This window comes from Meles meles, chromosome 12 (genome assembly GCF_922984935.1).
Source record: "Meles meles chromosome 12, mMelMel3.1 paternal haplotype, whole genome shotgun sequence".
NCBI lineage: Eukaryota > Metazoa > Chordata > Mammalia > Carnivora > Mustelidae > Meles > Meles meles.
In genome coordinates, this window is record NC_060077.1 from 81946789 (window position 1) to 81972167 (window position 25379).

General features: G+C 42.2%; 1 protein-coding gene across 7 annotated transcripts in view; it reads right to left on the reverse strand.

Annotated features, from left to right (window-relative positions):
• Positions 1-17325: 17325 nt before the first annotated feature.
• PIGN (phosphatidylinositol glycan anchor biosynthesis class N) overlaps positions 17326-25379 on the reverse strand; it is a 106201-nt gene continuing 98147 nt past the window's right edge. For all 7 annotated transcript variants that reach the window (XM_046025663.1, XM_046025661.1, XM_046025662.1 and 4 more), the window contains one exon: positions 17326-19294. In XM_046025663.1, the coding sequence (XP_045881619.1) occupies positions 19171-19294 (124 nt within the window). In that variant the 3' untranslated portion in view covers positions 17326-19170. The remainder of the gene's footprint in view (positions 19295-25379) is intronic.

Consider the following 25379-nt stretch of genomic DNA (forward strand, 5'->3'; position numbering starts at 1 on the left):
ATGGTCCGCTCCGTGCTAGTTGCAGCGAATTTGTATGAAATGTTGCAGCCAAAACAGTGTCTTCGCCTCTTCCCTGCCAGACTCTGCCTTAGGCTGGGTTTCCTAGAGGTAGGACCTGGAGCCTACTAAACACTTCCAGGTCCTTCCAGGGAGCACCGCTATTCTGGAGACTACTCAGACCCCTCCCCCTCCCTCAGAAAACCAGCTCTCCCACATCAATCTCCCAGCTCAGGACGTTTCTCCAAAGCTTACCTTCTTGACTAGAACTGACTGCCCACCGCAGCCCCCCACCTGTCTCCTGCCATCAGTCATAATCTCAAATTCATGGAGGAAGTCTTTTGCCCACAGATTGAACAATGACATTGATTTTCAAGTGCCTGTCTCTTTGACATTCTCACTGGCTGCCCAAGGTGAGTGCCTCCCCTAGCCTTGTATGACCCTTCCCACATGGGCCTTTTCTCAGTGGGGCAATAAAAAGAAGTGGCTTGGCTATTTCGCAACCCAGAAGATGGATGATCAGATCTATGAAGTCTGTCCCAATATGAGGTTAAATGTGGAAATAGCCTTGACATCTGGAAACAGTATTTTTGCCCCAAAATGTGGCTTTGAAAGACAGCTGGGCCACTAAGTGTGTCACAAAGACTCAGTAGGACTGAAGACAGCCCGCAGTTTTTAGTTTTCAATCAGCATTTGGAAATTGTGGCAATATACGATTTTCTCTAATATTTTTTCCTACGACAGTAACATAGGCAGTACAATTATTGTAGAAAAATTGAAAAATACAGAATAGGTTACAAAAGAAAATAAAACGAACTCTAATCCCCAATGGAAATAACTGCTATTATTGTCTTAGTGTATTGCTTGCTTGTGTTTTTCTACTCATAGGTAATGCATCATTGCAGTTTACTGATACACATATAAGATGAATTGCTTATTAACGTCCATAGTTTCAATTATATTTTTGAGTATCCTCTGCATCCTTGAGAATGCTAAAGAATGATGTTATACTTCATTATGTAAATACTTCATTTTTTTAAATGAGTTAAGTGCTACCTGACTACTCTTGTGGCAAGGTTCCGAGATCAAGAGTTAAGTACTGATCTACCCTAAGCAGCTTTACAACCTTGGGCAAGTTTCTTAAACCTGTGTGCCTCAGTTTCCTCTCATTTAAAATGAGGATAATCAGAATACCTACGTTGGGAGTGACCAATTGGCTTGATTGGGAGAGCACGCAACTCTTGATCTCAAGGTTGTGAGTTTGAGCCTGATCTTGAGTATAGAGATGACTTTAAAAAAATAAAATAAAATCTTAAAAAAAAATAGTATATACTTTGAACTCCTTATGTGGCGAGTAAAGGGGAAATAATGTGTTAAGTGCTTAGACTAGTGTCTGGCATGCAGTATTAAATAAAAGTTATTCTTATCCTCATCATCTTTGTATTACTCCAATACTTTTTAACCAGTGAGTACATTATAATAAAGTGTTGATCCAATAATATAACTACTGAACGGTGGATGAGGGTTATGGTTGAACAGTATACTATTCAAGGTTTTAGTGATTTGGAAGTTGAACAGCAAACATTTCCTGAAGCCCATATAGTGTAATAAGCAAGAGATGAGTTTTGGGGGCACCTGGGTGGCTCAGTGGGTTAAACCTATGCCTTCGGCTCAGGTCATGATCTCAGGGTCCTGGGATCGAGCCCCGCATCGGGGCTAATCTCTCTGCCTGCCTCTCTGCCTACTTGTGCTCTCTATCTGTCAAATAAATAAAAAATCTTAAAAAAAAAAAAAAAGAGATGAGTTTTGGATAAAGACAAAGGTTAATCCCTGATAATTGTGATAAGCATTGCCACAGTTAACAAAAAGGGCCTGTAACTGTTCTCAGAGTTTTGCTTTTACTAGCCTCACAACAACCTGAGGATATGCAGACTATTATTAGCAGGACACTGAGGCACAAGAAGCTATGACACTTACAGCAAGGCAACAGGCTAATAAAAGGCACAGCGTCGGGGCGCCCGGGTGGCTCAGTGGGTTAAAGCCTCTGCCTTCAGCTCAAGTCATGGTCCTGGGGTCCTGGGATTGAGCCCCGCATCGGGCTCTCTGCTCAGCAGGGAGCCTGCCTCCCTTCCTCTCTCTCTGCCTGCCTCTCTGCCTACTTGTGATCTCTGTCTGTCAAATAAATAAATAAAATCTTTAAAAATAAAATAAAGTAAAAGGCACACTGAGGATCTGAACTCAGCTGACCTTAGTCGAGAGCCTCTGCTGTTAAACACAGCTACGCTAGTCCCCCCTTATCCATAAGGGATGGTCCCCAAGACCCCCAGGATACCTAAGACCACAGAGAGTACTGAACCCTGTATCTACCACATTTTTTCCCTATGCATACATACCTAGGATAAAGCCCAATTTTTAAATTAGGCACAGTAAGGGATTAACAACAATAACTAATAATAAAAGGAAACAATTGTAACAATATACCGTAATCACAGTTGTGTGAACGCGGTCCGTCTCTCAAACTATTTCTATACAGTTGACCCTTGAAAAACGCAGGTTTGAACTTACGGCGTCCAACTGATACATGGATTTTATTTTTTATAAATACAGTACAGTACTGTGCATGGCTTTTCTCTTCTGATTTCTGAACATTTTCTTTTCTCTCGCCTACTTGACTACACAGTACAGTACACAGAATTGTGTCAATCGACTGTTCGTGTTCTCGGTCCGGCTTCCATCACCAGCAGGCTGTGAGTAGCTCAGTTCTGGGAGGTCAAAGTTACACATGGAATTTTGACTTGGGGTTGGGGGGAGGAGTTGTCCCGCGGGTCAGCTGTATGCACTCACCTTCGCTCTCGGGATGACGTGAACTGACCAAATGACAGGGCGCCTGGGTGGCGAAGGCCGTCAGGCGCGACTCCTAGCTTCGGCTCAGGTCCTGAGCTCAGGTGGAAAGACGGAGCCCGCCTTCGGCTCCGTGGTGGCCCGGGCGTGGGGCCTGCTCGGGAGTCCCTCCGTGTCCCTCTTCCCCGCCAGCCCCCCGCCTTCTTAAAAATAATAATAACAGTAAAAAGATGCGACGGAGACAGGATGAGACGACACGAGGAGGATGACGTCGCGTGTGACGTATGACGCAGCGTCAAACTCCCACCGGCGTTCAGACGCTGCGTCAGAGGCGGACCCTCTGCTTCCGGCTGTGATTCTCCCGGTAACTGACGTCACGGGGAGTGAGTCTGCGGTTAGAAGCGATCTGCTGTGTGTTGTTACGTATCTGAAAACGTTATTTAGTATCAGTGAGTCTCCTGTTAACTGGCTTGTGCCCTTTTCCTTGTGGATTTGAGGAAACTCCGTGTTCTTGGTATAAGCCCTTTGCCAATCCCATGTGCTCAAAAGATCATCTCGCTTTAGGGGCGCCTGGGTGGCTCATTGGGTTAAGGCCTCGGCCTTTGGCTCGGGTCATGATCCCAGGCGCCTGGGATTGAGCCCTGCATCCGGCTCTCGAGCCTGCTTCCCCCGCCTCTCTCTCTGCCTGCCTCTCTGTCTACTTGTGATCTCTGTCAAATAAATAAATAAAACCTTTAAAAAAAATTATCTTGCTTTAGTTTCCCCTTTGCCTAACATAATGGAATCTCTTTATGAATAGCTCTTAATTTTACTGTAAATCCGAAACATCAGCATTTCCCTGTATCACTGGTGAATTTTGTGCCTATATTATCTTCTAGTAGCATTATGATTTTCCTTTCTCTACAGTTTACTTGGAACTGATGTTTTAAATATGGTGTGATGTAGAAGTCAGGACACATTTTGTTCCCATATGGGTATCCAATTGCCATGACACCGTTTATAGTGAAAACCTGCCTTTCTCTCACTGCTCTTACAACGTCGCTTTTTCCCATAAATAAAGGGTCTTTATTTATGTGAGTTTACTCCTGAATATTCTATTCTTTCCTGTTGTTCTAGTGGTTCATCTTGTACCAACATCATAGTAATTGTGGCGTTAGAATAAATTTGCCAGTTTCTTCACTATTGTTGGCGCTTTGCATTTCCATATAAAGTTTATAATCAACTTGCCAATTTCCCTAAAATGACCTGCTGGGATTTTGATTGGAATTGCACTGAACCTATAAATTACTTTGGGAAGAATTACAATTTTAGAACATTGTCTCTTTGTCTTCCAATCCACAAACATGGTAAACCGTTCTATATATTTCAATTTTCTTAATTTCTTCTGATACTATATAGCTTTTATAAAACAATAAAAAAAAAAAGCTCTAACAGGTTTGTTCCTAGGCATCTGATGTTTTGAGTTATTATTGTAAAATGTATTATTTAAGTTTCGTTGTTCCTCCAGTACAATGTTCAATAGAAGTAGAGAAGTCAATATCAGGCATTCTTGTCTCCTTCCTAATCACAGGTAGGAAGCCTATAATATTTCACTATTAATTGTGTTAGTTGTAGGGTGCAGGATATTTTATGGTTTTTCTCCTCTGCTAACTTCCCTTCTCCATCCCACTTCGAGCCACCTTTACCTCAAATGATTTTCTTTCTCTCTTTTAAAAATTTTATTTATTTTTTTAAGCAATCTCTATACCCAGTGTGGGGCTTGAACTCACAATCACCAGATCAAGAGTTGCAAGCTCTATTGACTAAGCCAGCCAGGTGCCCCTCGAATTATTTTCTTTATAAATTAGATTCTACTTTTCTGCCAAACTCAACCCTGCACTTCCTGGAGGACCCTCTAAGGCATCCCTGAGTAATGACCACCAAGCCTTTGTTTATATACCTCCTATGCCAAAGAGGTACAGAATCTCTTTGTTCTATGTCCCATGTATAGAACCAAATATTTATCTCAATTTAAGATTTTATTTATTATTTGACAGAGATCACAAGTAGGCAGAGAGGCAGGCAGAGAGAGAGAGAGGAGGAAGCAGGCTCCTTGTGAGCAAAGAGCCTGATGCAGGGCTCCATCCCAGGACCCTGGGATCATGACCTGAGCTGAAGACAGAGGCTTTAACTCACTGAGCCACCCAGGTGCCCCTATTTATCTCAATTTAAAGGAGAGTCACCTAGGCTTGCATACTGAAAGAAATGGAAAACCTAACTAAACAGTGGCTTAAATAAAGCGGGGGGTTATTGCTTTCATATAAGGAGTCCAGGGGGTGTCATCCTGGGCTGGGCTGGTGTCTCCATTGTACTACCAGTAACTGCCCTATTTCTAGCTGTCCACTCCTTCACTTTCAGACGGAGCAGGGCCTTCACCACCACATTTGTGAGAAGTATCCTCCATCTCCAGGCCATGTTTCCGCATTCCAGAAGAGGTGAAAGGAAAGTGCAAAAGGCAAGGTCTATTGAGTCCGCCCCTTTATAAAGAGCATATTCCCAAAAGTCTCACCAGGCAACTTGCTCCTCCATCTCAATGGCCACAAAGACAGAAGTCAGTGTTTCACTGGGCCACCCTGAACAAAACTGAGGTTCAGTTAATAATAAAAAAAAAAGGGAAAGATAATTGATACTGGGTCAGCAAACAACAGAGTCTGTTACAAGAGTTTACCTGTTTTCCCCTACTGATTCCTTTCCCCCATGAGAGAAGAGCAGTAAGAGCCTTTGACAATAGCTAAAAGCTCAAGAGACCAACCCTGAACTGTCTGGGAAAGAATGGGCATGAGAACATGAAGTCAAGAACAGAGGAATCTCTGAGAATGTACAGAGAAAGCAGAGTGGACTCCTGCTTCCCCTGAGAAAGGAAGCTTAACAAGGGCCCCCAGGAAGACCTCCAGCTTCTGGTGGAGTGAGGAGGCTGACAGAGGGACAGAGCAAGTTGAAGACCAGAATAGAAACAGCTGTTGGCTGCACTTGCCAGCCCTCAGGGAATCGCTTGTGCACATGTTTGGTGGAACAATTCCATTTGATCTGTACACATGTACAAATCATTGCCTCCTTCACTTTCTAAGTGCTTGGGACTATTCCTTTCTTCTTTAAGCCTCACATTCACTAGGCTACACATGGCTGGGAGCCTGAACTTGCAGAACTACTAACTCGGTACACACAAATCATATACTGCTTACTCATTATTCTAGAACTCTCATTTTTCAGGCCTACTACAGACTTCTACCTTGCATCAGGCCCCAGGCTAAGTACATTGCTTTTTCTCACTTGTCCTCAGAATAGCCATAACAGTATTGCAGTGGCCTTTTTCTTTTTTTTTTTTTTTAGATTTTGGAAGCAGGCTCCTTGGTGAGCAGAGTGCCCAATGCGGGGCTTGATCCCAGGACCCTGAGATCATGACCTGAGCCAGAGGCAGAGGCTTAACCCACTGAGCCACCCAGGTGCCCTTTGTATTGCAGTTTTTAAGATGAGAAACATGCGGCTCCAGAGGGAGCAGTAGCAAGGTTCAAATCCACATCTGCTGACTGATTCTGAAAGCAGGTACATATAACAAAAACCTTGTCCTCATCACCTTGAAGCCAGAGAAAAGCTAGTCTAACTCCCTGGTTTAAGGAAGAAAACACACACACACACACACACACAGCCTGAGGTATCAAGGACCTGGCCCAGACTAGCAGTTATAGAAGGCATACTAAATATCTGAACCCAGTCAAGTCATTTCTTTTTTTTTTAATATATATTTTTTAAAGATTTATTTGTTTTGAGAGAGAGAGAGAGAGAGAACACAGAAGTGGGAGAGCCAGAGGGAGAAAGAGACTCTCAAGCAGACTCCCCAATGAGTGCAGAGCTTGATGCAGGGCTTGATCCCACGACCCTGAGATCATGACTTGAGCTGAAACCAAGAGCTGAACGCTCAACCGACTGAGTCACTCAGACAACCCCGAGTCAACTCACTTCTTGACACAAAGTGAAAGTTTACGTAACTTTAGTTTGCAGGGTTAGTTCCATTTTTTTTTTTTTTTTTTTTTGCCAGAGATGGAGATCATTTTCAAACTTGAATGTGTCTTCAAGACATTTCATTAACCACATTAAAATTTTTACTTTCCAGACCAAAAAAACACATAGCTTAAAAAAAAAAAAAAATCATGTAAAGAGCTAGGGGAACTTGCCAGGAACTAGCTCTAGACACATTTTAGCTTGATGATTTTGCTGAAAACCAAAAACAAGGCAAAATGTCTTTAAATTCATCCAAATAACCTTTTCCTACTTCATCTCAGAGGAACTAGTTAGGAGACAAAGGAGGGCCAGTCAGGAGGCCCAGGTGACCCACTGCTCCACTGCTTGACCCCCTAGTCATCATCTGTTCCTTAGGGAGGCCTTCCCAGACCCGCTTTTCTAAATGGAATTCCTCATTACAGCACATTTGGGATTCTGCTTCTAGCCATGGCAGATTAACAGGTCCTGGACTAGCCCTCCTACAGCAAACAACTGTTAAGAGTGAACAAAATATATGGAATTTCTGCTTTCAGAAGTCAGGCAAAAGGCAGCACAAGACCATGATTCCCAAGAGATAAGTCCCATGATACAGGCACTTTCTAGACTGTGGCACGAGGAGGAAGCCAAACAGAGCACAGGGGTCTTGCAAAGCTGAGGAGACAGAAAATGGAAGTTTGGATTAGTAGGACAGTTGGAGAGTGCAAGAGAGGGCAAGGTACATAGAGAAGGGAGCTGCGCAGGGGAAGTTCCAGATATCTGCAGGGGGGATGGAGGAGTTCCCCTTGAGGCTTCAGCTAAATACCGGACTATTCATCTTAGGACAAGACTCCATGAGGCTGATCAAAGACACTGTAGAACTGGGGGTTGAACAAATACTGGAGCCTGCATAAGTCCATGACATGTTCAAGGACTGACCAATCAGAGTGGAGAAACATCACTGGCCCCAGGCACTCAAGAGAGACCCCAGAGAGGCTGTTCTAGACCTACACTAACACAGCTCTAAACCAGCCCTCGAAAGTATTAAGGTGATCTGCAAATTCCCTACCAGCCAGAACAAAATTTAACACTGTATTGGAGAAGCAAGAGAATCTAAACACTCAACTATGTAGCATCTGTGATTTGTAGCATACAACCAAGAATTTCTAGACATGTTAAGAAGCAGCAAGATATGATCCATAACCAAGAGAAAAGTAGCTAGTTGAAAGACTGAGAAATGACAGAGATGATAGAATTAGCAGATAAAGACTTAAAAACAGCTATATATATCTATATTTTTAAACAGCTGTATTTTTTAATGGGCAAAATATTTGAAGAGACACTTCAAAGAAGATACAGGGACATCAGCATAGTGACACATGCATCATTAGAGACATTAAAGCCACAATGAGATATCACTACGCACCTATTAGAATGGTCAATATTTATTTTTTTAAAGATTTATTTATTTGAGAGAAAGACTGTGTGGGGGGGGAGGGGCAGAGTTAAAGAATCTTCAAGCACACTCCTGAGCATGGAGCCCGATGTAAGATTTGATCTCATGAACTCATGAGATTATAACCTGAGCCGAAACCAAGAGATGGATGCTTAATTGGCTGAGCCAGCCAGGCACCCCTAGAGTGGTTAAAATTTTAAAAATACTGACCATGTCAAATGTTGGCAAACATACAGAAGAACTGGGGCTCCAACACTCTTTTGGTGGGAATAAAATCATTACAAACATTTTGGAATATAGTTTGAAAATATATTAAAAGAATAAACACACCTACTACTACATGATCTAGCCATTCTACTCCTAGGTATTTACCCAAGAGATAAGGAAGTATACGTTCACATGTTCAAAGACCTACGTGTTTACAGCAGATGTATTTATAAAAACTCCAAACAGGAAAAAACCCAAATGTCCATTAAAAGATGGGTAAATAAATGAATTGTGGCATATGTTACGTCAGGAACCATGAAAGCTTTTGAGATCTCATGCTGATTGCAAGCTAACAAGGTATCTCACCACCACTTCATAGACACAGAGAGATGCAGGGCTTCTGAGCCAGACAAAAGACAGCTTATTACCATGGCAATAACGTAGCCAGAGTAACATAACTCTGTCCTTTCTCTGAGCTTCTGTCCCACTGAGTGACATGAAGAGAGCCAAGTGTTGCTCGCACACTCAGTGGGGTACATTGTAGCAGAGGAAACATTGAAATTTGGAAGCTCTGATTTTATTTAGCAGATACTGGTAAACCAGCCCATTCTCTCCTCTGGAAAGAGGTCTTCCACCAGGACGGACTTCAGAAGAAGTAACGTGATTGATCACGGATCAGGATGTGTATCTGTTATTTACCTAGTGACCTGGGGACCGAGAAGCTGGACCTGTGAAATTCACCATTTGTGTAATTACTGTCAATTCAATAAGTCTGGCCAAGATTTCAAATACACTTCCCACCACTGCCCCCTGTCTAAATTCAGTCTCAGTTAATCTTTTACCTAACACTATTACAATTCCGGTATCTTTTTTTTTTTTTTTTTTTAGAGAGATTTTATTTATTTATTTGACAGACAGAGATCTCAAGTAGGCAGAGAGGCAGGCAGAGAGAGAGGAGGAAGCAGGCTCCCTGCTGAGCGGAGAGCCCAATGCGGGGCTCGATCCCAGAACCCTGGGATCATGACCTGAGCCAAAGGCAGAGGCTTTAACCCACTGAGCCACCCAGGCGCCCCACAATTCCGGTATCTTAAACTCCTCCAAGTTAATAACGGCCCCAACAAGGCCTACTTCAAATATTACATCTGTGAAATCTCCCCCAATCTTTCCACCTTGTCAGAAGTTATCAGTTTCCCTCTGGACTCCCGTAGATCTTGGGACATATATTAGTTATGTCACACAGATCACGACAGCTCAGTGATCAGTTTATATGTCTGTCATTCTCTGGACTGTGAATGGCACACGGTAAGAACTCAGTAAACCTTTGTTAAAGGAACACACAAAAGAATTCCACAGAATACTTAGGTGATCAGAAATAGTATTCTAGGTTCCAGAAAAGTGACTATTGAGATATAAATGGTTCATGCTATTTTATCCCTTTTCAATAGATCATTTAAAAGTAAGCGAAAATCAATTTTCACCTACTCCTCAATTTTCGCAGCTAATGTGAACAAGACCCAGGATCATAAACTCTAAGAAACGGTACACACTTAAGCGTTCTTAGCTGCCCCTGAATTTCAAAAGCAAGTGGATTATTACAGACTCTATTGCCCCAAGAGCTAACAATGACAGATTATGCCAATGCTGGCATTAAGCCAAGTTAAATAGCCTACAGGCCCCTCTTAAAGCCGAACCTTCCAAATTGGAGAGTAATCTACTTTTAAAAATTTCTTGGGTAACTGTAACATAGCGTTTGATATCTCATTACCTCCCAGTGTATAAACAATATGTTCTCCTCACTCGGAGAGTCCCCTGAGCCTTCGTAGCTTTGGACCCACCACTGCCACTCCTGTCAGAAGATATCCCAGAATGAATTTGCTTTGGGACTGGACAGACCCATCAGAAGTCGCCAGAGAAATAAGGTGACACTTTTGTCATCACAGACCAAATGTGAAACCAGAATGACTGCAAGTGTGCAAATCAGGGGTTTCCCCCTGAGGCACAAGCTTTTTAAAAGACACTAAGATGATAAGTACTTATTTTTATTTAAAATACCCTTTTCCAACATCACATATTAAATTTTAATATCCTCATTTACACTGGGCTCTCCTGCCACCAGGCTGTTGCTAGCACCGGATTCTATGATCTACAGAGAGATCCTGGCAAATTCGCTTCCAACTCTTTCCTCTTGCCCCTACTAACAGTGATGATGAGGATAAGAATGCCTGACAGGTGTTAAGGCTTTTCGGCCCTTATATACCTGCCTCCTGGGGGAGTCTCTATTTGCCAGTTGTTATAGCAGAAACCTACAAGGGCAGCAACACAGCAGAGAGATCACTGACTTTACTCTCCTGAGCCCTTTATCCCCCTCCACATGTCAGCAATTCTGAAACAATGAATCAAACCATCTTGACAGGCTTAGGCCATTTAGACCATCTACTCTAAAAAGAAACTGAAGAAATTAAAAGGCTTTAATATTGCAGTTGAAGGAAATGCTATTATGGAGGTGGCGGGAGCAGGCAAAAATAGTTGTCTTGACAAACTTTTGTGAATTTCCTGCTTACATTTTTGGAAGCAAGTTTCTACTCCTTGTCCATACTGTGATTTTAATTATTCAAACTGAAAAGCATTGTCCAATAAAGGATAACAATTCTGCACGAAGTGCCATTTTGCAAATGATTCACGTTTTCATGTAGAATAAAGTAAATAATATTCTACATTATTCATGTAGAATAAAGTTGCTGGAGTTTTCCGAGTAAGATGTTACAGTTTCTTGTACAGCAACTGCCCAATTCTGTTTTCTTAGCTCCCTAGAATATGGGTCTAAGAAAGCCAAGGGTTTGGGTGTGCCTCCCAAGTAAGGAAGTTAGAAAAGGAAAAAAATCTTCATAAGTAGCAATGTCACCCTGATTCCCCAAAAGCAATTCCCCGTGCTTGTCCTTTGCATCCGTGACGAACATCATCATCTCCCCATGTGAAAAGCAGCACCGACATTGTAAGGCTAGAACATGGTGGCCTCAAGCCAAGACCAGGGAAAATTCACACAGCACAGGCTCAGGCAAGCCAGCGATGGGGCGATATGGAGGCTGCTGGTCACTTCGGTGAGAGTCACCACCTTAAGCCTTCTGCGTCTTTGTCTTCCTCCTACAGAGATCTCCCAAGTGGTAACACAATTTTGATTGGGACACAAGGCAGGCAGTAAAAAGTGTTGGAGGAAAAAGACCGTTTCGTCTGATGGCTTGACATCATTTTTCATTTTTTCTGCCCTCTTGGGTAAGCTGATCCAGAGAACGCCTTTGATCTCTCTCTCTCTCTCTTTTTTGCCTTACTTCTGCTAGCTTTTCTGCCCACCTGTAAAGCCTAAGATTGGGATCCTGAAGTCAGCGCTGGGTTTTAGCCGTTTCAGGTTCCTTCATCCAACCTTCGAGCTGACACGCAAGTGCTCAAGGAAAGCTTTTTGTAGGGACACCCAGGGGGCGGTGCCAGGCTGAATGAGGAATGGTTGGGCAGGACGGATGCACGGAAGGAGGGAAACTTTCCTTTTTGAAGGAGAGCACTTTTACCCTGTTGACAGCTAGCTGAACTCGCTCAATCTCAAAAAGCAGAATTTGATGAATAGGGGGATAGGGTATTTGGTACTGGTGACTGCTAACACCTCAGGATTTACTCAGGAGCAAGGCCAAAACCTCAAGCTGCCACTCAGAAAATCTGGGAGGTGGGTCACTAGGAACGAGGAGAGAGAGCACATGGGTCTCTGCCGGAGGCACATCATCTCCGGGATCCCAAGCGTCTTCAGCTCACAGCAAAGCTTCACTGTGTTAGGCCAAGCTCCAGGCCTCACTAGCTCTGCCCCCGAGGTCAGCCATCTTCGGAGGAGCAGGTCCAATACGGAAATCAGTAAGCCTCTGGCCACACAAACTTTCCAATGCGGAGACCCAGGGGATGGCTCACACGCCCTCACCTCATTCGCCTCCCGTCTTAGACTCCAGTGACTTTGGTCAGGCTCTGAGGCCCTTGGAAGCATTAAGAACAGCAGCTCCAACCATCAGACTGACAAGAGATAAGATCTTATAAACCAGAATGTCAGTTAACATTACACAAAACTCGTGCTTTAACAAAGGAAACATCATTTGAAGGCTTCACTCAAAGGTTCGGGGAATGTTCTTGTGACGGTGCCAGGCCCTGTCACGGGGCCTGTGGTGGCATGTCTAATTCACTCCAAATCTGGATCAAGACTGAGAGGATTTGTGTCCAGGGCTCCTGTGGGAAAATTCCCTCCTGCATTCTGGATTAGGTCATGGATGCCACAGTGTTAAGAAGAGTAAGGCTCCTCTCTAGTAAGCCCGAGGGCAGTGGTTTTAAAAGACGACCAGATTTGACAAGCTTTCCACTTTCTGGTTTCAACTGAATCCAGATGCGTAAATACCAAAGCTATTGAAGGGAAAAGGAAAACCCAAGGATCTGTTTAGAACCTCCAGAAAAGCATGGCTGAAATGTTCCAGAAAAAATCATCAGCAATCTTGACATGAAAGAATAATTAATTCCACCTCTAGGTTCATGTGCTGGTATCTTTATATTCCCATTTTAGGGTGAACTACGGTACTCAAACTCATGATCCTGTAAATCTTCTGAGTTAGCCATGCAAGTGCTATGATTCAGTCTGATTCTGTAAAGCTAACCTCCCCTAATGCATTAGTTTCCTAGGGCTGCCATAACGAATTATCACCAACTGGGTGGCTTAAGACAATGAAAATTTATTCTCTCATAGTTCTGGAGGCCAGAAGTTATAATTCAAGGTGCTGGCAGGGCCACCCTCCCTCTGAAGACCTGGAGCAAAGATCCTTCCTCACCTCTCCCAGCTTCTGGTGGCTTCCCTGGTTTGTGGCCACATCACTGCCTTCATGTGGCCTTTTCCTCTTGTCATCTCTCCTCTCACAAGGACACTTTGCTTTTGGATTTATGGCCTCCCCTGGATAATCTAGGATGATTTCATCTCAAAATCCTTAATTATATCTGCAATGACCCTTTTTCTAAATAAGACCACATTCACAGGTCCCAGGGATTAGGATGTGGACCTCTCTTTCGGGGGGCGGGGGGGTTACAATTTGACCCACTACACTAAGCGTACTCTGGACTTCAAGGTCTCCACAAAACTTCAAGTGCTTGAAAATAGACGGCAAATAATTCCCCTTCTTCTTTTCATGCTAATTTTAAAAAAAAATGAGGAAACTTGCTCCTTTTGCTTTACATACCATTTGGAAGACAGCTGGCATATGCCTCAAATGTTAAGAATCTGGTGCGAGCGAGCCCCATGCCAACTGCACACGTGTAGACAACTTCCAAAGCATGTTTTCCTAATTATACTGTTTACGCTCTAGTATACACATACAACTGAGGAGTCACCTGTTTATTACAGGATGCTTTCAGAAGCGAAAATATACAAATACTTTTACGCAGATTCTAGGATATAATGTTTTCGCAGAAACCGTCTGTTTAAAATGTAAAAGCAAAGCAAGCCAGCCAGCCAGTCACTCTCACACTAGTTGTGGGATCTTAGGCAAATTATTTATAAATCACCCTGTGTTTCAGTTTTCCCATCTATAAAATAGTATGATATTATCTACTTCACAGTTATTATGAGGATTAAATAATATAGTATTTGTAAAGCATTTACATCATGCCAGCACATTGTAAGGGCTTTCTAAGTTTTATCACAAATTTTTAAAAAGTCATAATTGGAAATTGTACTAAACAGGGGCTCCTGGGTTGCTCAGTCAGTTAAGATTTTGCCTTTGACTCACGTCATGATCTCAGGGTCCTGGGATGGAGCCCCAAGGCAGGCTCCTTTCTCAGTAGACAGTCTGCTTCTCCCTCTCCCTTTGCCCCTCCCCCTTGCTCACGCTCACTCTATCTCACAAATAAACAAATAAAATCTTAAAAAAAAAAAATTGCATTGAACGTTAAGAGATCATTTACAAACACATTCAAAGCATGCATATCCATTAAAGTTCTTGGTTGCAAGTAACAGAAATGCAGACACATTTCTTTTGGAAATGAATGGGAAGGTTTACAAGATGGCTGGAACCAAGAGAAGCCGGGCAGCAGAGGGCAGAGCCAAACAGACCTGCAAAGAACATCACTGAACCATTCTGTCCCACTGATTTCCAGCCTAGAAAGCAGAAGGACAAAGAATATACAAAACTAAGCATTTTAAGTGAAGCTTTGTACTTGTCATTATCCACCGTGTCCTTAGAAATGATAGCAAAAATAATCCCTCTTTTTATTGGATAAGTAAGCATGTGATGGAAGGTTACCTATCAGGAGGCGTCTAGAGTATCTTTATCCAACCTAGCTATCAATAACTCTTCAACTCTTCAACTCTATCAATAGCTCTTCAAGAAGCTTAGAAAGCTTAGAAAGCTTCTCTCCTTTCTAGCTTGAGAATCTTGCAAAGAACTCAGAATGGCCCAGCTTGCATCTGATGTGCACCTCTAAACTAGCCAGCTGTGGTGAGCAAGAGTCATAAAAACCCCACTTGGCTCCTGCCAGACACACACAGTTAGCAACGGAGGCTCAGTGAGCCCGCAGGAGAGAACGGCAAGCAGACACCGGCTCAGCTGAGCACCATCTACACTGAACGGAAGAGCTGATGGGAACTATTCATGAAGACAATCCACACTGGCTTCTAACATCGCTAAGAGAGAGGAGTGACATGAGTAGAGAAGGGCAGGAGAGAAGTAAGTAAAACAGAAGAACCAAGGAAGGCATAAAAACTTTAACTAGTAATCACCTCCTACAGGGACAGATCACAAGAAAACAAGCCAATATTTGCTGTGAGTGTATTTTTCTGATAAAGACTGTAAAATATAAGGTAAAAAAGACCTAGTCCAAGTTCTGTCAGGGCTATCTGATGATCGGGGATGAACTGGATGCCGTATGGTAGTACACAAAGGTCCCACAGGGGAGACTATACGGTCAGAAGGCATAATTTATAAAAAGGCAGGTACAATTTTAAAGTTTTCCCACATGAAGGGTTAAGGTTTTCTCCGGAAAACAGATTCAATTAAGCATAGAACACCCTTTTCCAAAACTGTGACAAACTGAGATTTTAGGTGTGAAAGTATACGGCGACATTTCTAAAGCGTGCTTACCAGTTGGAAGGGAGAATTGAAGGAGGGTCTGCCGCCAAGCAAGTGGAAATTGCTGGCATACTGCTCTTCTTCTCCCTTTACAATGCTTAGACCAAGTTAAATTCCCTAAGTACTATAATAAATACACCTATTTAACTTCGTTTGACTAAGTACTTCTCAACTGTATTTGATCAGAGAACCCTTTTTATGATGACATCTCTTTGTATCGAAAGTAAGGATTCCTCGGAAATCCTAAGGAACCGATGTTCTAAGGGACATGCTTTGAGAACTACTATGTCCCAAATAAATACTGCTGTTCCGAGGGGGAGGAGTTGAAAAACAGCGATGTTTGCATTAGTAAGTTAGTAAGTGATACATTACTTCTCAAATGCTGTTACAGAATGAGTATTAAGTTCAGAAATCTCATCTACCTTTTTTACATCCCGTGATGCAAAAATGCTACGAGATATTACCATAGTACTGAAAACACACACCATAACAATCCCACTTCAAAGCATTTTACAAGAGATGGAGAAAATGTAGATATATAAAGAATGACTCTGAAAAGGTGAGAAATTACCAAGTTCTCTCTGGTCTCTTAAAGGGAGTCCTCCAGGGATGCCTGGGTGGCTCAGTTGGTTAGGTGGCTGCCTTTGGCTTGGATCACGATCCCAACGTCCTGGGATCGAATCCCACATGGGGCTCCTTGCTTGGCAGGGGGCCTGCTTCTCCCTCTGCCTGCCACTCTGTCTGCCTGTGCTTGCTCACTCTCTCTCCCTCTCTCTCTGACAAATAAATAAATAAAATCTTAAAAAAAAAAAAAAAAAAAGGGAGTCCTTGGAACTGCCAAAAGGGGGTCCGCTCCAAATGACTTGAGTCTATTTAGCTCAAATGACTTGAGTCGATTTAGCTCACAGTCGTCAGCCCCCTGGATCAGACGATGCTTAGGATGTCTAGGGTTTATCTAGGAGGACCCCAGAAGAGCTGGAACCCTGCAGAGATACTGCTTCTGGAGACAGTCCGCCCCCTTCCACCTTAACTCTTCCTCCTCCCCCCAGGCCAGCTCCATCAGAAATGACTTTTTTGATGGCAGAGGTCTGTATCAAAGGTGGGGGAGCAAAGGAGTCCTTAACCTACTGCAAGTGTGTAACAGTCGTGGTGGGGATGGGAGACATAGATACTGCTGGTACGGGAGTTGGCTGAAAACAGGAATGAGTCTTTCAGGAGAAACAATACAGTCAGTGATGAACAGGTATCTGGGTCTGTAGTCCAGCTCCATCTTTGTTAGATCATTTCTCAGGCATTGTTATGAAAATACATTACCGTTTATAACATTTCCCTAAAAAAAAAGTCTTTTATGTTCTCAATTGTACACACTAAATATAATAATACAGAGAACTAAAATGTTGATTGATTATGGATAGACGCACTTAGTTTCTGAAGTCCTTAGACTATGCTCCAAGATTTATTCATGGTCCATGGCTTATTTTGTTCAGTATTTTCTCAACCTGACGTACACCCTTTAATTATTATAGGAATTCCTAATTTAAGCAAATATGAACCAGCAAATGTCTTAAGTTTTGATTTGGAGATCTGATATTAACAGAATGAAAAAGTAAATGCCTTAAACAGAAATATATTTAAATCATATTTATTTTTTGTTATTAATATAAAAATATGCATTTCAAAACACTTCAAGGTATTTGACAAGCCACACACCAGAAAAGGCCTATCTAGCGAACTGTTCCCAAGCGAGTCTGAGGTGCCCAATAAAGAGCGCAGCAAGACCAGCCTGTGGCCACAAGGACATATTCCTGCTTTGCAAGCGCACACTGACTCCAAATGATATTAGGAAAAGACGTGCTTCGAAGAACAAAATAAAGGTAAAGCACTGAGCACCTTTCACAATGCCATAATAAAATATTCATTAATTCCTCCGTGTGAAAATCTGGGAAAAGATGGAAGGTAAAACTAGATATGAAAGGAGTTAAATTTAGCACTAAGTGTTTATAAAGTCAGTTTTCTCTAACTTGTTTAAAAGCAGACTAAACATCCCGAGACATTTTAGAGTTCACGGGTTTTCTATCTGCCAATGTCATCACTTGCTAACAGCAGCTTCTTAGTTGTTGACGGAAATTTTATATTCTGACCGATGTATGTTGTCCTATACTGACATCGGTCTCTTTCTTTTCTTACTATGGTGCTGTCATCGGTGTACATGAAGTCCCATCACACAAATTATAACCATACTTCATCAGAAGCAGAAATTAAGGAAGCACATTTTGCCAAACTGACTTTTGAATCTTCCAAATTGTATTTGCTCACTCACTTGCCAATTTGAAAAATCTAGTAATTTGTAGAGGGCTTCTTTATCATTAATGTGAGTTAGCAATGCTGTAATTTAATTCAAAAGCAATTATTTTTTTAAAATGGGACTCAGACCAGCAAAGCTTAGCATCAGCCAAAAATTGACGGGCACACTGTGGGCAAAAGGCCAACTCTACAGTGCTATATAAAGGTCACTTTATGAAAAATCCAAATAAAACTTACTCTCAAAATATTTTGTCCATTAGAATTGGTTTACAGACGGAAATTTAAATTAAACGAGACGACTCTAGGCCTTTGGGCTAGAATTTTATAACATGAAAGATAAGCAATGCCAACAATGATTTCTATGATAGTGTCGGTTTAACCATTGACTTGAAGAATTCTGTTGAAACATGATAAAAGGTATGGGGGGGAAACAGACACTGAGTCTACAATTAAATATTTTTCCTTTAAAAATTTTTCCCCTGAACTGGATACAAATACCAAACATTTTCTACCTTTCCATCTCCTGAAATTCCAATGGGAATCCAGAAATGGAGGATAAATAAAAAAAGGGGGGGAGTGAAGGTCAAACCTGCAGCTGGCCGGTACATGAGGAACACCCTGGAACAGCGCAGAGACTGTCCTGGTGCTCACTGAAGGAAAATGACAAACACCTGGCAGCCCTGTTTCCACTGAGGCTTCAGGAAGTAACAGATCCTGATTGTCTTTCTAGTGTTAGCACTTAGTAGGTAGAACTACTTGCAAAACCAGTGCCGAGAGCTGATAAATATTTCAGGTATCACCTGGTGATTCCCGTCAAGTTTTGCCATCATTGAATGTGATTGCGACCGTCCCCAAAGGAGCACACCCTCCTTCGAGTGGGTGGGGAGTTGCACGGTTGGTGACCAGACTGTTACAGGTGCTCCGAAACATCAGAGAGAAGAGCGGCCAGCTGAAGGAAGAAAATGCAAATGGAGAAGGCTTACTATGCTTTGCCACAGATACGACCACTATTCCACGTGTAGAAAACCTAAAGAAAATGGAAGCTCCTTTATTCCGGACAAGCTGTAAATTCAGAATTCCACATATCATTTTCTTTGTAGGAGCAGAGCATGCCGTGTATCAATATCCATTTTCTTACAGAATCCTTGATAAGAGTTTGGTTTACAAGGCGAGTGAGGAACAGGGTCCAGATGTTGAATGATGGCGACAGTAGTATCATATGAGGTGGCTTTTGGGTTTGCCACAGAGTTCAAGTTTCTTTGTCGTGAGCAGGTGTGCCAGGCCATTGAGGAACACCAGAACGATGGTCATAGACATGACAATCACGTAGTGGCTGATGCTACAGAAGGAGAAAAAGAAACATGTTACAGGAAGAGAGAACCCGTATGGGAAGGAACATAAGATACCTCTAAATAACGATTCTAAATGTATACGTATAATACACAGAATTACAAAAGATACCAATGATCTTTTCAAGTTTATTTACTTATTTTAGTAAGCTCTACATTCAACCTGGGGCTCGAACTCACTACCCCAAGACCAAGAGTCCCGTGCTCTTCTGACTGAGCCAGCCAGGCATCCCCCACCGATCATTTTGAAATAGATGTCAAATGTTAAAAAAACAAATTGGTTACACAAGTAGTGATGAGCATAAAGAATGTTTTGAGATTTCTCCACCACCTGTAACCTGTTACGAAACGTCTGACTGACACTGCAGCGCCTGTGTCTTTGTCACCAGTACAAGCTTACTGTCCCCAGGTTAAGAATTCTGACACTTAAAGCAGACCATTCTATGTTTTGACAGAAGTTAGAAGTACTTTAACAAAACTACCACACACACACACACACACACACACACACACACACACACACGTTTACCCAAATTCAAATTCAGGGAAATAAAAGTTTTATAGTCAGAGCATCTGAACAAAGGAAAAAGGATACAGTTCATCACTAATCTCCAGGCCAAAGCTACTGTCTCCCAGATTTTGCACTTTTAGAACTTTTATCACTTTTAATACTTTAAATTACCTGAAACAATCTTAACATTTTAAATTACTTCAATATAAATAATATTAAATATGACTTGATTTCTTAGTAAGTTTCATAAAGCCAGTAGGTAGGCGGCTATCCTCAAGTTTAGTGGAAGTCTATCCATAAAAGGTATTTCACAGATCACTTATCTCTTTACAGTAGCCTGAAATCACAAACTCTGGGCTCATTTAAGCTAACATTTTTGGTAGGAAATGGTTGTGAAGCTCATCATCTTCAAGCAATGGAGCCATAAGGCATTCAGCTTGTGATATTTTCCATCAGTCAAGTCTCGGTGTCATCTTAGCAGAGCAGAGTTAAAGGAGCACCCAATTTCAAGTTCCCACTCTCTCCCCGGGACCATCTGGACGTCAGGTATTCTCAAGGTGCCCCCATGTGATGGTAGAGGGACAGGGTCTCTGCCCGGAGGGGCATACAGAGGCCCCGGGAAGGCCTGTTGAGCTGGTACAAGGGACGCTAACAGCTGACTGTACTTTTCAATCAGGGTAAAGGGCAACAGAAGCAGGTCAGCTCTGTCAGATGTAGGAGAAGAAAAAAGTCTGAGAATCACTGATTTTAATAAAGCTTAGTATTCATTATAAGAGCAAAAGTGTTTTATGGCACTTATTAATTACATTTAGGAGGGTATTAAAATGGTATTGAACATAATGAGAAGTTATCATATCTATAGAGAAATGATGCTTCAGTTGTCATTTGTATTTTAATAAAGTATAAATAGTGCACACAGGAAACAATGTCCAAATGAACACCACCATCAAATCAAACTAATCAAACCGGTGACGCTGACTCTATTCGCCTCATACCAAATACACTTAAAACATAAATTTAAATTTGTTTTTATAGTTATGAAGATTATCTCAAAGGAACTTTTTCTCTGGTTTATGAAATGCACTTCTTTTAGGATGCCATATAAAAGGCAGGACTCTGTGAAGTTTACGACCCACTATGAATGAAGACACAGTGTAAAAGATCAAAAGAAGAAAATATTAAATTGTAGCTCTGACAGCCCAACTCAGCTTTATGGCCTGGGCAGGATATTTTTCACATGGCTGTTCAAAGAACACCTGATACCACAAGGTTCTCCAGAAAACCACTGAGCTCCCAGCCCCAGGCTCCGCCGACTCTACTGACTGGAGTATATTCCTTTAAGAGCCTCAGTTTAATTCTGGTAAAGTCTGCTCCGAAGATGTATTTTTAGACATATTGGACTATACCCATAAACACAAATACCGTCTCATCCCCTAATAATACAATCTTCATTTTTAAAGTAGCTAGTACTTATTTGTTAACCTGAAACTAACAGCTGAGGAACTCTCAAACTGATTTCGAAAACCCACTGCGATCACCACGATGACACTATGACCATTACAGACACATGCAGACCACAGGCAAGGGGTTGGTGAACTCCCACTCCTCTCTAGAATTCTGGGACATGTTCTTACTGCTTCTGTATTCATAAGGCAACCAAGCAGTAAGGACAAAACTACAACATTCCATTCCTGTATATAATAGGCATGTTACAGCTAAAGTTATTAACTATATTACTAATAAAAAGGAGTTTAGAAATAAAATTTGCCACAAAAGGAAACCACCACAAGAGCGCAATTCAAGTAACTCTAGATCCCATTAAACAAACTGCCAATTAATTTAGTAATACCTACAACACGACAAAAAAAAATCTCAGCTTTTCATATACACATTCATGCAGGAATAATTAGAAATCCACAACTTAAAAGCAACATTCTCACAAACAGAATGCAGGATAAAGTACAAAAATGAAGTCTTGATAACGTGAACCCTATTATATGGTGCTTTAGCTGTGAATCTTGAAGCACATTTTCCAGCCATTATCCAAGCCTCTTCCTGGCAATAAATTAGATGCTGATGACCATGCATGAACCACTTGTGCTCATCAGATCTGTCCCACATGGTTCCCCAAGGTGGTACATGCCATCACTGCTACACAGGATACACAGAGAAGATTCTAGAATTCTAACTTATCAACAAGAGCAGCATCAAATCAAAAACATCCCCCTGCAGCCTCAATCCAGGCAATTCCACTTAGAAGCCTAATTTTTCTAACTTGGATTTCATTTTGTTTCCTTATCCCAACCCCTTCCATCCCCCACCTCCCTTCTGCAATCATCTTCCTTCATTAAAAGGGCATTTTTTGGACATTATATTAAAAGACAAGACAAACAACAGAGCTAGGAGGTAATTCAGCAGGGATGACCAGAAGACTATGTGGGGAATTTACGGAGGACCATTCACTGCTTTCAGCCTGGTGACTAGGACCTGAGCTCTGAAGTCCCCCATTCCACCCACCTTTGAGAAGCCTCTCAGGATAAGCAACCCATTTCACCTACGGGAGTCAGATCTATGAAGATGAAGCGCTGAGACTGAAATGAACTGGGATTTAACCTAACTTACTCACTGGATATGACTTTATCACCTTTCCGGCCCCTCTGGATTTTGTAGGGGTAATGAGTGCACCATGACAACAGACATGAACGAGGACTGTTCCAGGTTAACCTGGCACTTGTCACTGTGTGTGGAGGGCAGCTCCCATTATAAAAAGTACTATTACCACAAAATATTCCTAAGGCATAGTTTTTACCCTGTATACCACGAATCAATTAAATAATATTTTAATAAGTACTATCAATAAATTATAGTACTGAAACATGGAGTTAATGGCCTTTTCTCATGATTAGTACTGCAGAGTGGGGGGTCATCAAAGCACTCTCAACCTGCAAGGGCTGATGTACCATTGTGTTTCCCTTGGTTTGAATGATGCTCAGTGTTTGTCTTATGCACCTCTAGTCTCTCTTTCTGTAATTATTTTGTGTTCTGATGAGCCCTTTATTCCCATGATGGTTGTGTAAAGGAATGCAAGAAATAGGCCTGGAGGTAACATGCAAGTGCCAGGGAGAACGTCATGCTAGATGTTAAATACAAGTTTTGCAATGGCTGAAAGCCTCTTTTTTAAAAAGGATCAAGCAGGTACAGGTAATAAAAATAAAAATAGATAAATTGGATTACACAAAAATTTAAAACTTCAGTGCATCAAAGAACACAATCAACTACTTCTGGCTCATTCCCTCCTAATCAATATTTCTTTCTCCTTTAAGTCCTAAGCATATATTATCAAAACTTTGCAGTGAGTGGTTCCTTTGCAACAATCACACACAGGATCAGGCACAAAGTGATTTTTAACAATGAGTTTATGAGCATCACAAAACCAAGACTTCGGGAAATTCCCTCTAAGTAGAGGCAGTGCGTGCGGGGCAGCGGGGACTCCGCCGCCTTGGCTACCGAAGCACTGTCCTCCGCACCTGCTCCGCCATTTACTGGTTTGTGACAGAAGCAAGTCACAATCTCCTCATCTCTAAAAGGGGCCACAGTGTTCTCATCTCTACAATGAAGACAGTAATACGTCCACTGTGAAGAGTAGCAACTTTACAGCGTTGTGATAAAGATCGCATGAAATAATGTGCCGGAAGATCCTTAAAACACTGCAGCACAACCCAAAGGTTGGTCATCTGTGGCACAGGGGTGACTCGGGGCAATCGTTTGACGGACATCCTGGACCTCCGATGCAAGTTCGAGCTTCTGTCTTACTTTGCCTTTATCTAATGTAAAGCGATTCCCCAGTCTCCGAAAGGCCTTCATCGTGTCTTTCGGGCTCCCATCTCGAACAACCAGCTGCTGGCCCTGTGGACCCTGTGTTGCAATGCACAGCCTGGCTCTGACCTTGTGGCTAAGTCTCTGCCTCGACTCGACTCTGTCAATGAGCTTACTCCATCTGGGCTCCCGTACTGGCTCCAGAACCCCAGCTTTGACAGAGCGTGATCAGAACTGCTGTATCGAGGGGCACTCGCTCCTTCCAGCTGTAGTATCACTCCTCACACTCCCGAGTGACATGAAAGGACAATCAGTTCTCAGGGAGAGGCGAGGGAATTCCATGTGTTACTGCCCATATTTCTCCTTTCCTTTCTAACGGAGCTTGAAAGAGTGGTCTACACTTAAACTCTGCTTCCTGACCTCCCATTTCGTTTACTCCCTTCCCTCTGATTTTTATCAGAGTCAAACACGCAGCACGAAAAAAATGCAATACTGGAGGAAGATTTAGGATGAAAACCGACAGTCCTCGCTCCTCCTTCCCCACTCCTCCAGACAACTGCTTTGGCCACTTCTCTTTTTAGATCTTCTGGGGGTTACCTCCTTACCATGAATTAGTATCTTTATGTTGCTATTCATTGATATATCAATTTAAAACATTATCTATTAATAAATAAATAAACAATAAAACATTATCTACGAAGTCCCTGCTAGGAAAGAAGAAAACTGAGCCTACATATACTCTATCCTTCTCACTTCACTCTTAGTTATTTTTTCTTCTATTAATTTTTATTCTGTTTTTCCTTATGAGTCATCTTTGAGGAATGATTTATATGTAAGAAAATGGAATGGCTTTAAGCTTCCAGTTCGATGAGTACTGACACATGGTACCCCATGTAAATACCCTCACATCACTGTTAAAATAGAGAGTATTTCCATCACCCCAAAAGTTCCCACATTCCCTTTTACAGTCAAGCTCACCCTGGCTCCCAGTTCTGGGGACGGATGGTGGCGATATCGCTCAACAGTGCGAATAAACTTACTGTTGCTGAACTGTACACTTAAGGTAAGATGGTAAGTTTTGTTATCTCTATTTTACAAGTAAAAATAAAAAGTCTCAAAAGAATAAAAATAGGGGCGCCTGGGCTCAGTGGGTTAAAGCCTCTGCCTTCGGCTCGGGTCGTGATCTCAGGGTCCTGGGATCAAGCCCCGCATTGGGCTCTCTGCTCAGCAGGGAGCCTGCCTCCCCTCCTCTCTCTGCCTGCCTCTCTGCCTACTTGTGATTTCTGTCAAAAAAATAAAGAAAGAAATAAACAAACAAACAAAAGAATAAAAATAAAAAGTCTCACACACAAAAAAACTACATTTTATGAGAACACATTCCAAACAAAATTCTGGCGTATGTCTAAAATGAAAGAAAATTAATCAAATGTCAGAGAGAGTAAGGAGAAACACAAGAAATACCCCGAAGGACTGACGACAGAACCATGGAATAACGGCAATACTAATAGCTGCCTTTACGGAAACTTCTCAGGTGCTGGCTACTGTGCCTGGTGCTCCACGTGGAGTCACCCATTCAGACAACTACTCGAGACTGGGGGCGGGCGGGCAGGGGGTGTTGAGAGGGATTAAGTTACTTGCTGACGGTGTCATGTGCAGAGAGCCTCTGGTCTAAAGCTCTGACCCACTATATTGTTTGGATACTTTGGGATCAGAGAACTGGAGAGAGAAAGAGACATCAAAACTTTCCC